The sequence below is a fragment of the Coregonus clupeaformis genome, chromosome 24 (genome assembly GCF_020615455.1).
Source record: "Coregonus clupeaformis isolate EN_2021a chromosome 24, ASM2061545v1, whole genome shotgun sequence".
NCBI classification, from domain to species: domain Eukaryota; kingdom Metazoa; phylum Chordata; class Actinopteri; order Salmoniformes; family Salmonidae; genus Coregonus; species Coregonus clupeaformis.
Window position 1 is genome coordinate 33,663,334 of NC_059215.1, and position 16,539 is coordinate 33,679,872.

Here is a 16,539-nt window from a genome sequence, read left to right on the forward strand (position 1 = left end):
TGTTACAGCTTGAATTTAAAAATGATTACGTTGAGATCTTTTGTCACTGGCTTACAAACAATAACCGATATTGTCAGTTGAGTTATGTTTTTCAATTTTATTTTTACAAATTAATTACAAAGCAAAAGCTGAAATGTCAATAAGTCAATAAGTATTCAACCCCTTTATTATGGCAAGCCTAAATAAGTCCAGGAGTACAGATTTGCTTATCAAGTCACGTAATAAGTTGCATGGACTCACTATGTGTGCAATAATAGTGTTTAATATTAATTTTGAATGACTATAATACCTCATCTCTGTGCCCCACACATACAATTATCTGTAAGGTCCCTCAGTAGTGAAGCAGTGAATTTCAAACACAGATTCAACCACAAAGACCAGGGAGGTTTTCCAATGCTTCGCAAAGAAGGGAACCTATTGGAGATGGGTACAAAAAAAAAATAACGGACATTGAATATATCCCTTTGACAATGGTGAAGTTATTAATTACACTTTGAATACACCCAGTCACTACAAAGGGACAGGCATCCTTCCTAACTCAGTTTCCGGAGAGGAAGGAAACTGCTCAGGGATTTCACCATAAGGCCAATGATGAATTTAAAACAGTTACAGGGTTTAATGGCTGTGACAGGAGAAAACGGAGGATGGATCAACAACATTGTAGTTACTCCACAATACTAACCTAAATGACAGAGTGAAAAGAAGGAAGCTTGTCCAGAATAAACAAATATTCCAAAACATGCATCCTGTTTGCAATAAGGCACTAAAATAAAACTGCAAAAAATGGCAAATCCAACACAACACATCACTGAGTACCATTCTTCATATTTTCAAGCATGGTGGTGGCTGCATCATGTAATGGCTATGCTTGCCATCGGCAAGGGAGTTTTTTTTATGATAAAAAGAAACAGAATAGAGCGAAACACAGGCAAAATCCTTGAGGGAAACCTGGTTCAGTCTGCTTTCCAACAGACACTAGGACACCAATTTACCTTTCAGCAGGACAATAACCTAAAACACAAAGCCAAATATACTTACCAAGACAACATTCAATGTTCTTGAATGGCCTAGTTACAATTTTGACTTAAATCGGCTTGAATGGCTGTCTAGCAATGATCAACAACCAACTTGACAGAGCTTGAAGAATTGTAAAAATAATAATGTGCACATATTGTACAATCCAAGTGTGCAAAGTTCTTAGACTTACCCAGAAAGACTCACAGCAGTAATCGCTGCCAAAAGTGATTCTAACATGTATTGACTCAAAGGATTGAACACTTATCTAATCAACATATATTAGTGTTTTATTCTTTATATGTTTATTTACGAATGTTAGATTTTCTTTATCACTTTGACATTACAGAGTATTTTGTGTAGATCGTTGACAAAACAAAGTACAATTAAATCCATTTTAATCCCACTTTGTAACACAACAATATGTGGAAAAAGTAAAGTGGTGTGAATAGTTTCTGAAGGCAATGTATGTACATATAGGTAGGGGGAAAATGACTAGGCAACAGGATAGGGGGCCCATGCCAAATCTTTTCAGCCTCCTGACAGATTGCCGGACCGTTCAGACACACAGGGAAGGTTTGAGAATCTCCACTGTTTCTAATGGAAGAGAGAGGAAGAGGAGAGAGAGAGGTAAAGGGAGAGAAAGCTAATCACAGAAAGCCCAGAGAAAGGAGCGCACAACTCTCTGAGGTGCTACGGAATGAGATACTCATTGCAACGATTTAAGATTATTTTAAGGTAGTATACAGGCAAACTGTTCACTCTCTCTTGTTAACCAATGATGGAGACTTAAAGGGGGTGCAGGAAAATGTGAAGCTTGATGTTTACATTTTTAGAACATAAATGTGTGTTTAGCCACACAATGAACTAGAGCCTTGTGAGACAATGTAACATTGATGTAACCTTACTGGTATGTGAAGATGTGTAGTTGTGTAGAAGTGTAGCGAACAGTGTTCGCCTGACGACTCAAACTGAATTCTTCCGCTGCTTTATGTTCGCTACATACTTCAGTCTGAGACTGCCATCGTTGAAGTTGTTTGTGGTGACGTCAAAATGAGGGGGTTGTACAAAACAAATTCATCAGTGATTGGATCATCTCTAGCCAATCAGTGTAGCAAAGCCAATGACTAAACGCTGCTTTACCCATATGTTCCAGCTCTGGCCCAACCCATCGGTTTCTGGGACCAATCAGAACGGTTCGAATGTGTTTTCATTCTGGAAATCGTCGCGGAGGTAGTCAGATCAAGACTCATTGCGGAGAAGAAACTAACGTCCGCAATCGCGGCGTGGCGTTTTGTTGGCCGGAGCAAGGAATTTGGGTAGCCAGGCAAGAGAAGTGTAGTTGTGTAGAAGTGATATTTGCATTATCTTATTATATCAATATACCCATGTTTTTCCCCACCAGGAAAGGGCTAGCTGATTCAGAATTCCCACAGAGGTGTTTTGGTTTTTATAGCTGGTGTCTTGTCAGCCCTGACTATCCTCAATCTTATAACTGACACATACTTGCTACTACTGTCTGATATAGTGTGAGAGTCATGTTTATCTCTCCTCCATCAGTGCTTCAGAGACACCGGGGATAGCTACATCAGCCCCATAATTTACTGATCCCATTGCATATCAACTGATGCATGGCTGGCATTATGCAAATAGACTCGTTTAAAAAGTCATTTACATGAAGATATCTTATTTACTGTTTCTATGAATCACTATAAGTAGAGGCAGATTTGGTTGGTGAATTGGAGAGGAGTGGATGGAGGGATGGAGGGGTAATGCATGTACATTTTTCCAATTTTTTCAGCAGATTGAGTCAATTTCAAGCAAGCACCCAAATCGCATTGGTCATTAGCATCAATTGTGTCCCTTTGCAACCACAGAATTATATAAGATGTTGATCAAAGAAAAACGTTTACACCCGAATGACTTGAATTGGTATAATGCACTTTAAAGTTACCATGAATGTGTTGTGGGCATTGAATAACACACAATATCATATAGCACTGTTTTGGTTCTAGACCTAGTAGCTTATATTTAAGAGCAAGTTTCAATCAATCTTAGGGTCTATGGTTGGGTGCTGGCCACAAGTTGATGGATGTGCTAGCTCAAGTATGAAATGCAAGATTGATCATTTTAAAAGCGCAAATTTGTAGTGAGGTCGTGGTTTGGCCGATGAGCTTCTTGCAGTCAGGTGTACTAGTTGAAGTGAGGCAGGTGAGTTTGTTCCATTTGGCAATTGTACTAGGTCCACTTCAGCAGTTCATTTCTGGCTGGAGTTAGGTGCTACCTCAAGGTTTGCGGCAATGCTAAGCTAGCCCCTGTTTGGCTTGTGAGATAGCTGCTAGCTGCCACTTGGCAGGTGTGCTAGCTAGCACAAATGAGTTCAATGCATTAGCCAGTGGGGAACAGGTGGTGGTAAAGGCTTGGCTAGTGGAAGATTCATTACTCCCCAAAACCCTGAGGAGAGAGTGTACAGCCCTGACGGATTCCTCTCATTCCCTTGCACGTAGCCCACCGTCGCTAACAGTGCTGCTCCACAGCAAACAAACTCTGCTTTATCTTCAGTATCGTACCAACTTCATCCACCGTGTATCACACACCTCTCACATTCTGTGGACCCACAGGTCTGACAGTCAAAAACCCTGCATTGTTGTACATTATTGATGTCCGTGTGAAGAATTGACTCTAAAGGGACTAACCTAGCTAGGCTATTATTCTTCCTGTGAATTGGAAATTGTTTTTGATGATGCTAATAGTGGTCTCGATTAATGAGGAAGCCTGTTCGAAGGGATTGTGTGGTGATTTGCTTTTCAAGGTTGAGTGGGGAGAAGCGTAAACACGTCTCTTCACTCGAGGCATCAGCAGCGAGTTAGTGACACAATGGCGTCCCTGTTCTTTTGTGTCACATCCATGTGTGGCTGCCAGAGTGACTGAATACTAATTAACTGTGCAAACTGAATGACTGCATGGGTTATTATTTTATTTTGCTCACAAGGCCATTCTGTCTTAGTGATTCAACTCTTCACTGCACTAGGAGTTGTTTATTGAGCTCACAGGTGTGACTCTGTACTTGTCTCATAAGCTCACATCCATCCACATATAGAGTATGCGTTCATACTTTGCTGTCGTCTCAGTCAAGGCCGTAGCCATGAGGGTGCCCCTATGCTTCAATCAAAGAGCACTTGCTACATGGCGCACACCCAGCCCCTCAGTACACACTACACAGGCAGCCTCAATGATGGTGAATAACCAGATAGTCCTGAGGAGGAAAGGAAGGAGAGCTGGAGAGATTGCACTTATCGGAAAACTCACTCTGGGTGTCATTTGTAATGCAGAGCTGCGGCGCTTGCTCGCCTCGTCCATAGCCCAAAGGAAATGTAAATGTTGACAAATAGGCTGCCATCTTCCTCCCCTGCCACCACCACTTCTCATTCTGGAATGTTTCAGTGCTTCGCTTGCCTGCAGAGAGGCAGAGGAGGAATTGCATATCGGCCATTGTGCCACTCTCCTTGCGACTCGCTCTCTCGCTAACTACAATGTATCGTATTCACAGACAGACACATCAGAAATGGCTTGGGTACTTGCCGGAGGTCTCTTTCAATGGGGTCTGTGTGTGTGTGAATGTAGTTATCTCACCCCTCTGACTAAGTTGTTAACATACAACTTTGATGCAATAGTATGTTTTCATAAGGCTAAATATGCTATTCAATCAACCTGATATCCAGAGTTTTGCGGTGTGAGACATAACATCTAATCAAAGTGTATCTGGTTCACCAGGTAATTACAGAGACAGAAGTAGACCTTTATGTTAATTTCTCTGTGAAACAAAAAACCTAAAACCCACTACTCTTACAGTGCTCAGTTCATGAACGTTTCTTTGCCTTCCTCTGGGAACGTGTGCTTATCAGTTTTGATTGGATATGACCCAAGTGAGCGTTGCCTCAGTCAGCCCTATAATTGTTTAGTACAATTTGTGTGGTGTGTGGACGAGATAAAACCCAATTTTCTGTGCTCAGCAGCGTCCTACCTTATGACTCCTTAATGTGCTGCCGAAGCACAATCAATAGAGGCTAACTTAATGAATAAGTAATTTAATTTAATTCTCAAACATTACTAAGTGTCGTGTGAATTTGTGTTTCCAAAATGGCCTGTGGTCTCGCTCTCCCAATGAAGTATTACTGCTTGGGATGCTCCATAAAATGTGGGGCTATTATCGGCTCCATTAACTACACCTTAGCATAATGACACGCACTGCCATGCCGGTGGTTTTATTCGACCCCTAATAACCCTTTTACATTACATTTTAGTTATTTAGCAGGCACTCTTATCTGGAGCCACTTACAGGTTCATTTCAGTCAGTGAACACAAATAGAAAGTACAGAAAGTTCTGAACAACAACATAATGCAGGTATCACAAAAGCATTGACATTCTCTGAAAGCTTTGTTATAGCAATCAAGCCAAAAAACACAACCAAAGCGTCTTGATTTGATTGGCCACTGTGGAAGTTAATAAGGACATTAGTTATGGATAAGGATGTCATCCCTGTGTGAATTCTGAGCGTATTATGTTGAATTTTTGTGGAACTCATAGAGCAACCCTTTATAAACTGTAGCTGGAATGGCTTTGCTAAAGGGAATAATGCCAAATGATTAATACAGAGGATGCGCATCCAGACATTTGTGTTTCTTCATCATGTAAGGCATAAGGTTATGTCCTTGGAGATAGCCCATCAGCTGAACATCATTACCCTATTGTAAGCTCTCTGAAATTAACCATACCATCATTTTTAGTCGAGCCACGTCTTTAACCTTGGCAATCCTCTGAAAACAGTTGTTCCGCTCTTTAGCAAGGCGTATGTAACTGCAACTATGTTTCTCTGCTTAATTTCCCCGTTCATTACTAAGTCGTTTCTGTCTCCTACTGGGATATTGGAGCTGGGAAATGAGAATTGTCTGATTGATATTTGGCAGTTGGTAGCTGAGGCAGTTGAGATGGGGATGAGCTGTTTTCTCTAGCTTCTCCTGTCCCCTGAGGAAGTCTGGAACTGAGCATAATGACACGTCTCATTCCTTTATAAATTAGTCTCAGTTAATCCAAGTAGGACTTTTTTCTTTGTATGAAAATCATTCAATGTTTTAGCTGCATTTTGGTCAGAGTTGACCCTTCTCACACTTTCTGAAGAACTGTCTTGTTCTCAGTTTGTTTGAATGTGGAAGCATCTATCTAAATACTGCACATAAGGACAGTTGAACATTTGTTCTTCTGTATGCTTTTTATCAGTCACTTTACCAGTCTGTCCTGTTGATTTCTGTGATTTCAGTGGAGGCCTTTCTTGTTATGCCCCTCATTGGCATGATGGAATTTCTCTGTGTTGCTCAACAGCTAACAGTCATGCAAAAGGGCAGCAGTTTCCAGTAATATTTACAACAAACAAACTCTCTCTTCATTCCCTCCCCCCTTTCTACCTCCATCTCTCCGTCCTACCATGTGTTGCTATACAACAGCAGGGAATAGTCTGAGAAACCATTAATTCCAACAACTAACTAACTGTAAAATTAAACCTCCCAGTCTCTCTTTCCCTCCCTCCTTTCGACCCTCTCTCCCTCCCTCTCTCCCTACCTTCTCTGTGTTACAGTACAGTTTAGAGTACCATCAATTCCAAATAGAGACCTAACCTCTCTCTCTTTCTCGATCTCTTTCCCTTGCTCCTTTCCCTGCTCTCTCCTTCCTTCCTATCTGTTTTACAGTACAGTTTAGAGTGGGCCTACCATAATTTCCATAACCAATGCAGGACTAACTCTATCACGTCCCTCCCTACTTAACAGTACAGTTTAGAGTACCACCATTTCATAACAAATGGAGCCCTAACCTCTCTGTTTCTCCTTGTCTCCCTCCATAGTGTTGTTGCGGGAGGAGGTGGCCCAGCTCCAGGAGGAGGTGCACCTGCTGAGGCAGATGAAGGACATGTTGAATAAGGACCTGGAGGAGGGCCACGGAGGCTGCTCCGCCGACGTGCTCTCGGCCACCGAGCTCCGCGTGCAGCTGGCCCAGAAGGAGCAGGAGCTAGACCGCGCCAAGGAGGCACTGCAGGGTGAGTAAGCGGGCTGACGGGGGGCCAAACAGTGAAAAGTGGAACACAGAAGTGGAATAAACAAACACACCGAGACTGAGTGATCCAGGACCAGGGTTGCCTAGCCCTGTTGTAGACAACAGTGCAAAGGCCTAAACACACATCCCAATATAGAGTGCAGACAGTAATACATATATTGATCATTTTATTAAAGAAATATCACTGTCTTATATTATATTCAGAGAAAAATAATTATCTAATTCGATATCAAAATAAGCACTTCACGGGTTGTCATGGGATGGGGTCTGCAACTGTTCGTCAGCAGCGGCCAATGCTCTTACACAGAAAGTAATACAATACAATACCAATGCCCTCCTGTAGCTCAGTTGGTAGAGCATGGCGCTTGCAACACCAGGGTTGTGGGTTCGTTTCCCACGGGGGGCTAGTATGAAAAATGTATGCACTCACTAACTGTAAGTCGCTCTGGATAAGAGAATATAATGGCATAGAATACAATATTACACTTGTGGCCTCTATGTTTAGCTCTGAATAGCAACACACTGGGAACAGACGTCAATTCAACGTCTATTCCACGTTGGTTCAACGTAATTTTGTTGAAATGACGTGGAAACAACATTGATTGAACTAGTGTGTGCCCAGTGCGTAGCCTCTGGACTTAAATATTTTATGAGTGATCTGCAATGAAAGCCAAAGTCAACAGACCCCTGCAGGCACTAAGAGCAATCGCAAGTAATGAAAGCTGAATTAAGAGTGGCTTCTGTTATCTTTCAGGGTCTAGAGAAGTTAAGCAAGACGGCTCTGCTCTATGATCAAGCTCCCATGCGTGGGAGAACAAAGGAAATTGCTTGTTGTCATCTCTTAATATCAGTTTGTTTTCATTGCTCGGGAATAGCTTTCAGCACTGATGGTCAAAGAAGTGAAGTGATGTGAGAGTACTTTGTCAGCTACCGCACTATAGGCTGGTGCAGGTACTAGGGTAATCAAGTGTGAGGCCAGAGTTGGATATGTCCTCCCTATCTTTTTTGGTTGATATCAAAGGGTAAAAGAGAAGCTAGCTAGCACTTTAGTTGCCATGACACCCGTAGTTGAGCTTGTACATTTTTTTTTGCGCTACTATGACACTTTGAGGCCCCACTGTGACTCGCTAATGTTAAAAACATGACTGAGGCTGATATTTCATTACCCCTGGTGATCTCAAGTATGACAAAGTAGACCACATTAAAGGTGGGGGTCCATCACTATAACAACTCGTGGCACCCTTGTTACCATCAAAGGATGGATATCATCTGAGGCAAGCACACACTGACCATGCTGTGTCAAGGTCCTACCACTGGAACTGAGGACTTAGCGTGAGCATCAATAGCGCTCACAGCCTGGTCCCAGATGCAGGAAATGGCATGTTATGTTGGAGCAGTCCCTAGCAGTGCCATTTTCAGTCACAGCCAAGCATAACCTGGAAATATCTGTTATCCCCATTTTGGCTCGTTTACTTGTTTGTGTTGTTGTGCTGTTTGTTTTCCATAAATGGGGGAATGCTTTCTCTCTCTGGTTCGGCATACTTACGAGCAGTAGCAGGAATACTTATAGTGTGTGGGTTTGTTTTGAAAGATGGGAGCTATATCCAGGAGAGCGAACCTATGTGGCCAAAGTAGCGCTGTCGTCATGTGTACTGAAACCGTGGAAACCCGAGAACACTGGGCGCCTTTAAAGGAACAGCAACCTTTTCACCTCAGTCTCTTGTTCACACAGGTCATTAGCAGTTAGCTAGCACTTCTGTTTTCCTTACTGTTACCTGAGTTAGCGAAGTAGCGTAGGCCCGCTAGAGGACTCGTTAGTTCCTCAAGCTGGGGGACCATTTGGTTTGAAGTACCTTCTGGTGAGAAACAGAAGTGTTCTGGAGAGTACCTTGTCAAATAGAATGATGCTCGACTGCTGCAAATTAAACTGAGGCAGAGTTGTTTCTGTTTGATTTAACCCAAATGAAATCCTCGCCTGGGGGAACGAGCCCGAAGTTTCGAGAGCATAAGCTCTTACAGGGACTTTGATTACCGCTCCTAAAGATTGATGTAATACAGGACAACTCTTAGGTTTTGTGTTGCTCTGTCAGGATGAAAAAGAAGGAAGCTGGAGGGGTGCAGATGAGTGACAGAGATGTGGATGGCACCTTGTTTCTTCTGCTGTTGCATGCCACTAGAGAGGACAGCAGAGAATTGCAGTATATTGTTCTGTTGGGTTTTCAGTTTTGCATACACAACTATCCAGGGTGTTGTTCCTACCTTAGCTCTCAGTGAGTTAGTTCCCTATGTATATGACGTTTTGTATATGAAGTTTTGTATCTGAGTAAATTAATTCAAAAGTGGAACAAGGGCACCTTCAATCCACCCACCCTCCTTTTCTCAATCCCAGATACACTAATGTCACGAACCGGCTCAAGTTCGTAACAAAAGGGAGACACGTGGAGACAAGGAGTACTCAAAGTATATATTTATTAATTAAAGTAAACTAAATCAAATAACAATGGCGCGTGTAATCAGTAATCAGTAGTGTACGTGAGTGTTTGCATGCATAAATGTAATATGGAAAAGTGTTGAAAAGTGCCAAAGCAAACAACCCAAGAAAGCCTCAAAAATATCACAACCAAGATCAAAGTAACTGCCTGGAGAGAGTCTCCCCAATGAATGTGGAAGAGGCCCATTTATCCTGGGACACACCCGGCCCAGGTGTTTCCCATGTAACTGACGACCCCCCCAACTCCGCCCACCGGCATCCTAATAAGGAAACAAGAGCAAAGAGAGAATACGGCAGACAGAGTGGGAGGGTCGTCACACCCCCCCATAAGACCGGGGACCAACAAGGACCCCGGCCCAACGTACCAGCCCCTGCGTCCCAAACCGACAAGTTGTACATGTTCACCCCTCCACTTGCCCCACCCATCATCCTCCTCTCCAGACCTCAGCAACCTTTACCCAGGAAGCAACCTTTAAGAGGAAAGAAAACACAAGACTAGGAGGGGACAAACAGGAAAGATAGAACATGACAAAATCAAACACTGGTCGGTCACATCCATATTCATGAACAGGGCGCACGAGAGAGCGCATCAGCAATCACGTTATCAGTCCCCCGGATGTGCCGCACATCTAGATGGAAAGATTGTAAAAATAAACACCATCTCATTATCCTCTGATTAGGACACCTCATGGACCTCAAAAATGTGAGAGGGTTATGGTCGGTGTAAACCACAATAGGTACTACACCCGACCCAACATACACTTCAAAGTGTTGTAGCGCCCATATAAGTGCTAATGCTTCTTTTTCAATGACAGAATAGTTCAACTGATAATGGTTAAACTTTTGGAAAAGAAACTAACAGGCCTCTCAACCCCAGCCACATCTGCTTGCAGCAACACTGCACCCGCCCCCACATGACTAGCATCCACCTGCAAGGTAAATGACAAATCCACACGAGGAGCAGCCAGTACCGGAGTTGAAGTAAGCAACCTCTTTGCATCTTCGAAAGCCTGTTGACAATGAGAAGACCATACGTACACAGCCTTAGCTTTCAGCAAATCTGTCAAGGGAGCGACCACAGTAGAGAAGTTCCTACAAAAACCACGATAATACCCAATCATTCCCAAGAAACGCATCAGTTCCTTTTTAGTAGTTGGTAGTGGAAAAGCATCAATAGCTACCACTTTAGCCCGAACAGGACGCACTTCACCCTGCCCAACCACCTTTCCAAGGTATGTCACAGTCGCCTGAGCAAACTCACATTTAGCCAAATTTATCGTGAGACGACCCGCAGCCAGACGTTCGAACAAGGCTTGAATACGGGACAGATGTTCCTCCCAAGTATCTGCATATATCACTACATCGTCCAGATAAACAGCGCACCCGGCCAGACCAGAGACAACCCTGTTCATAAGTCTCTGAAAAGTTGCAGGCGCATTACGCAGCCCGAAACTCATAACCGAATACGAGTACAGACCAAAAGGTGTAATAAAGGCAGAGATTTCACGTGCCCTACTCGTCAGTGGCACCTGCCAATAGCCCTTTAACAGGTCAAATTTGCTCACAAACTTAGCTGCGCCGACTTGATCAACGCAGTCCTCCATCCGAGGAAGAGGAAATGAATCCGGCTTAGTGACATCGTTTACCTTACGGTAATCCGTACAAAATCTGTTTGTTCCATCCGATTTACTGACCAAGATACAGGGAGAAGCCCAACTGGAGAAAGAAGGCTCTGCTATTTTACTCTCCAGCATGTACCTGACCTCAGCATCCAGACAACGCAGTTTCTCTGAAGAAACTCTATAGAACCGTTGACGAATGGGGTCAGCATCTCCAATGTCAATATCATGTTCTATTAAGTTTGTACGTGTTGGTGTATCAGAAAACAACCCTGGAAATCTCCGAATCAGACCCACCATCTCTTTCCGCCCATCAACAGGTAGATGAGTAAGAAGACTATCTAAAATCTCCAGTGTCTCTGAATTCTTCAATCTACCCTGCAGTATGCAATCGTCGGGACCAGAAACATCTTCCTGCTCCTGCACAGACCTAGCATGACCAGAATCCAGGAAATAAACAGTATCAGCCAAAAGAACAGCCTTACCGTCCTCTGTAGACTCCCCCTGTTCAGTCTCAGAGGAACGTGCATAATAGGGTTTTAACAAATTTATATGGCACAGTTGATGTGCTTTCCTCCGTTCTGGAGTGGCAACTAGATAATTTTGCTCAGTGTCCTGGCGCACCACTGTATATGGACCTTGAAACTTGGCTTGAAAAGGAGAACCAACAATTGGCAGCAGAGCCAGAACCTGATCACCTGGACTAAAGTGACGAGGCTCAGCTCGCCGATCATATATGCTCTTCATCCTGTCCTGTGAAGATGATAGCTTCTCTTTAGCCATTTCACCAGCGGCATACAAGCGTCGCCGAAAATCACACACATATGATAACAGGGACTGAGGAGGCTCGGGAGACTTCCAGTCATCCTGGAGAACAGATAAAAGCCCACGCACCTTATGTCCAAACACTAGGTCATTTGGGCTAAAACCTGTGCTCTCCTGTGAAACCTCCCTAGCAGCTAACAGTAACCAAGGCAACCCCTCCTCCCAATCCTTATCCATCTCAGTACAATAAGATCTCAACAAAGACTTAAGCGTTTGATGGAAACGTTCCAGTGCTCCTTGACTTTGGGCATGATAAGCGCTAGCCAAGTTGTGTTTAATATGGAGTTGTTGGAGAACCTGTCCAAAGAGATTAGAGGTGAAATTAGATCCTTGATCACTTTGAATGACCTTAGGGATTCCAAACAGTGAGAAAAACTGAGTCAAAGCTTTTAACACAGACTTAGTCGTGATAGACCTGAGAGGATAGGCAGCAGGAAACCTAGTGGTCTGACACATCACAGTCAACAAATAATTACTACCCTTTCTGGAACGAGGCAGAGGACCAACACAGTCAATAATCAGATACTCAAAAGGGTTACTGAGTACAGGAATAGGGAACAGTGGTACCGGCTTAATAGCTTGATTAGGTTTACCAGTTAATTGACAGGTGTGACAAGTTTTGATGAAATCAGAAACATCCCTCTTTAATCTTGGCCAAAAAATTTTTCGTAATATGCGATTGTAGGTTTTTTCTCACACCCATATGCCCAGCAACGTCGTTGTGAGAAGTTGTCAACACTAACTCACGAAGCTTAACTGGTACCACAACCTGACTAATCGCCTCCCCCAGAAAACAACTACCATGAGACATCCACTTTCTCATCAGGACCTCCTCTTGGAGAAAATAGCCCTGTGCGACATCTCCCAACTGTTCCACAGACACAATTTGGTCCCGCAACTCTTCTAATGTAGGGTCAGTCCGTTGCGCCTCGATTAAATCGGAGCGGGATACAGATAACGGGATAACAGGAAAAACAGTAACAGACTTCTTTATGGTATTCTCGTTAGCCAGCTCCGTGACCAGGTCGTCATGGCTCATAGAACGCGTCACTGCACACGCAGAAAACACCTCTGGGAAATCCTGCGCACTCTCATCAGGAATCCCTACAATTGACGGCTTAGTGGAAACCACTAAAGATGGAGACACGATAGGCCACACACGCTCCCCAGCCAAGTTATTTCCAAGGATCACGTCAATACCCTCAATAGGCAATGAAGGACGCACCCCCACAACAACCTCACCTTTCACCAGTCCACAATCCAACATCAGTTTATGCAATGGAACTGACAGAGTGTTCAAACCTATTCCCCTGATTAGAACACTATTCCCCGAATCAGTCTCCGCAGAGAAGGGTAACACAGACTCCAACACAAATGATTCAGAGGCACCTGTGTCTCTTAGGATCTTTACTGGCACTAGGTTCTTACTTCCTACCATAGACACAAAACCCTCCGTAACGAAAGGTAAATAGTCGGGATCAATATAACCCTTCACCTGGCTCCGGGCAGGAGACAATGCGTCATGAGTGAACTGATGTGGAACAGGCGCGGCTAACGCTGCAGGCCTCGATTTACCATAAGCACCTGTACTGAATTTACCCCTAGATCTAAGAATCGGACATTCATTTTTCCAATGACCTAATTCTTGACAGTAGTGACACTCTTGACCAACGTCAGTTTTACCACGGGTATCAGGCTCAACCCTATTTGAATGAAACTCTGCCCGGGAACCGAAGTATCTCGGCGAGCGAGGCCCAAATCTCTGCGAACGCCCCCACTCACTCCGAATACGGGGTTCGGCAAAAACATTTTTGTGAGTCAACACATATTCATCTGCCAAAACCGCAGCTTCAGCAACAGTCTTTATTTTTCGTTCGTTAATGTACGTCGCTATACGATCAGGGATTGTGTCCTTAAATTGTTCTAACATAATCAGATCACACAGCCCTTGGAAAGTCATAACTGCAGAGGCAGAACACCAGCGATTGAACTGTGAAGATAATATTCGCGCAAACTCAACATGAGTCTGCTGATCATCCCTTTTTAAAGTTCTAAATCGTTGGCGGTAAGCCTCAGGGACCAATTCGTAACTCCGTAACACAGCCGTTTTAACCTTCTCATAACTAACACTGTCTGCTACGCTAAGAGCTGAATATGCTTCTTGCGCTTTACCAGTCAGCACACACTGCAACATCAAAGTGCGATCAGAATCAGGCCAACTCCTAGCGTCAGCAACACGCTCAAACAACGAAAAGAATGTCTCCGGGTCCTTTTCATTAAACTGGGGCAACAACCGTAAATTCCCTACAACATCAAATGTCTCTGGATTACGACCAAAAGAGGAACGACCCCTAGGTAACTCTGGGTCACCTTCCCAGAGCAAACTCTCCCCTGAGAGCTTTCCTTCCCTAACCAACTCTAGTCGCTCTTGTTGCAGCTTGATTTTAGCACGCTCCATATCCTGTTTAAATTCCAATTCCCTTTCATATCTTACACGATCATGCTCCATTTTAGCTTGTTCATGCTCCATTTTAGCTTGTTCATGCTCTAGCTGTAACAGAAGCAGTTCCTTCTGCTGTTCAAAAAGAAGACTACTATGACTAACCGATGGAGCGGTCATTGTAACATATCGGGGAGACAACGTGTCCTCAGCAGAGGCTGCCCCAGTGGTAACATCCAGAATACCACTCTCCATCAAATTGGCCTTCAATATTAACCTAATAGAATTTTTTAGACGTTTATCACTAATTTCAACCTTGTAGTGTTCAGCAACCTTCAACAGCTGTTCTTTAGTACATAATTCTAACAGTTCTTCTGATGGAAAGCGAATGAACTCGTCTACATTAGACGCCATAATCAGGGAAAATTTTTTTAAATATATATATATCATAATAATCTTGCTCAACCCCTCTGCTGAGCACACCAGACACAAGAGAAATACAATCACACCGAGCACCACAGAAAAGAGCTGGGATATGGAGCTTCCCCAAAACCTACAATAACTCAACCCTAGTCTTCGTGCAGATTTGCGGTGGGTAATTACGCACTGTAGCCCGCTGGCAAGGAATTAAACCCCCAGCACGCTGGTAGATTTCCCCCAAGCCACGGATGTGCCCCCGAGACAACTGCTCAGTCCACTGACACCACACAAAAATAACAAACATTTAACCATGCCCAACGTATCCCAAAACAAAACACGTCACTAAGCCTATCAGGGGAAAAAAGCTATAGCTCCGGGTAGCAAATGTCACTACCCTACCCAATCTCCCACTGAGGTACACAGCCGATTGTACTCACCTCAGACCGATGTCCCAACAGCGAGTAGAGCAAGAGTTTCCAGGCTGGGCAGGGACTGGAAACTAACCAATGTACTCTCTCCAACGCAGTACAAAACCCAAAGGCAACCAATACTGGCCTATCAAACTCAACCACACTAACAAAATTTACAAAGAAAAACCCTACAGAATTGGACATTAACTCCACGTTCTCCCAAACACAACCAGTTCAAAATCCCAGACGAGCCCCCACTTGTCACGAACCGGCTCAAGTTCGTAACAAAAGGGAGACACGTGGAGACAAGGAGTACTCAAAGTATATATTTATTAATTAAAGTAAACTAAATCAAATAACAATGGCGTGTGTAATCAGTAATCAGTAGTGTACGTGAGTGTTTGCATGCATAAATGTAATATGGAAAAGTGTTGAAAAGTGCCAAAGCAAACAACCCAAGAAAGCCTCAAAAATATCACAACCAAGATCAAAGTAACTGCCTGGAGAGAGTCTCCCCAATGAATGTGGAAGAGGCCCATTTATCCTGGGACACACCCGGCCCAGGTGTTTCCCATGTAACTGACGACCCCCCCAACTCCGCCCACCGGCATCCTAATAAGGAAACAAGAGCAAAGAGAGAATACGGCAGACAGAGTGGGAGGGTCGTCACACTAAGTACTTATCAACGCTCTCCCTCCCTCCTTCCCTCTCTCTCTTTCCCTCTCATTGTGTATGGCTCTAACACAGCCCCATCTCCGTGTGAAGCCCTCTGCTCAGCCCACTCCATGCCGGTCTTTGGGCTTTGATAACTGTAATTGTTTTGGTGGGTAATTGCCACCCGCTCATAATTGTAGTTTTGTTGTGATGCCTGTGAATGCTCAAGCTAGCAGGAGTGGGCAGGAGAAGGACAGGGTAAGAAACATACCCAAGTTAGTTAGGTGCAAGGCATGGAGTGGATAGAGCTATATACAGACAATTACAGCTGAAGGAAACAAGTAAAGGAGGCATCTTCGACATAGCCTAACTTCGCAAAAATAAGGGCCTTTTAGATCTATAGAACTGAAATGCCCAGTCCAGCTACTCTGTTATCATTTCAAGGTGTTTACCAGTTTATCTGAGTCCCTTTCGGGTTGGACAATTTCCATGCAAACAAGTTGGATGTTTAATTTGCATCAATTATTTAAAGCGTAGTGTGTCCACGCTGCCAGTTTTTA

At 43.8% G+C, this 16,539-nt stretch overlaps 1 protein-coding gene across 3 annotated transcripts in view; it reads left to right on the plus strand.

The window, feature by feature from the left end:
- Positions 1-16,539, plus strand: part of LOC121556449 (kazrin-like) — a 118,316-nt gene that overhangs the window by 55,667 nt on the left and 46,110 nt on the right. For all 3 annotated transcript variants that reach the window (XM_045207150.1, XM_045207152.1, XM_045207151.1), the window contains exon 2: positions 6,912-7,103. In XM_045207150.1, the coding sequence (XP_045063085.1) occupies positions 6,912-7,103 (192 nt within the window). The remainder of the gene's footprint in view (positions 1-6,911; positions 7,104-16,539) is intronic.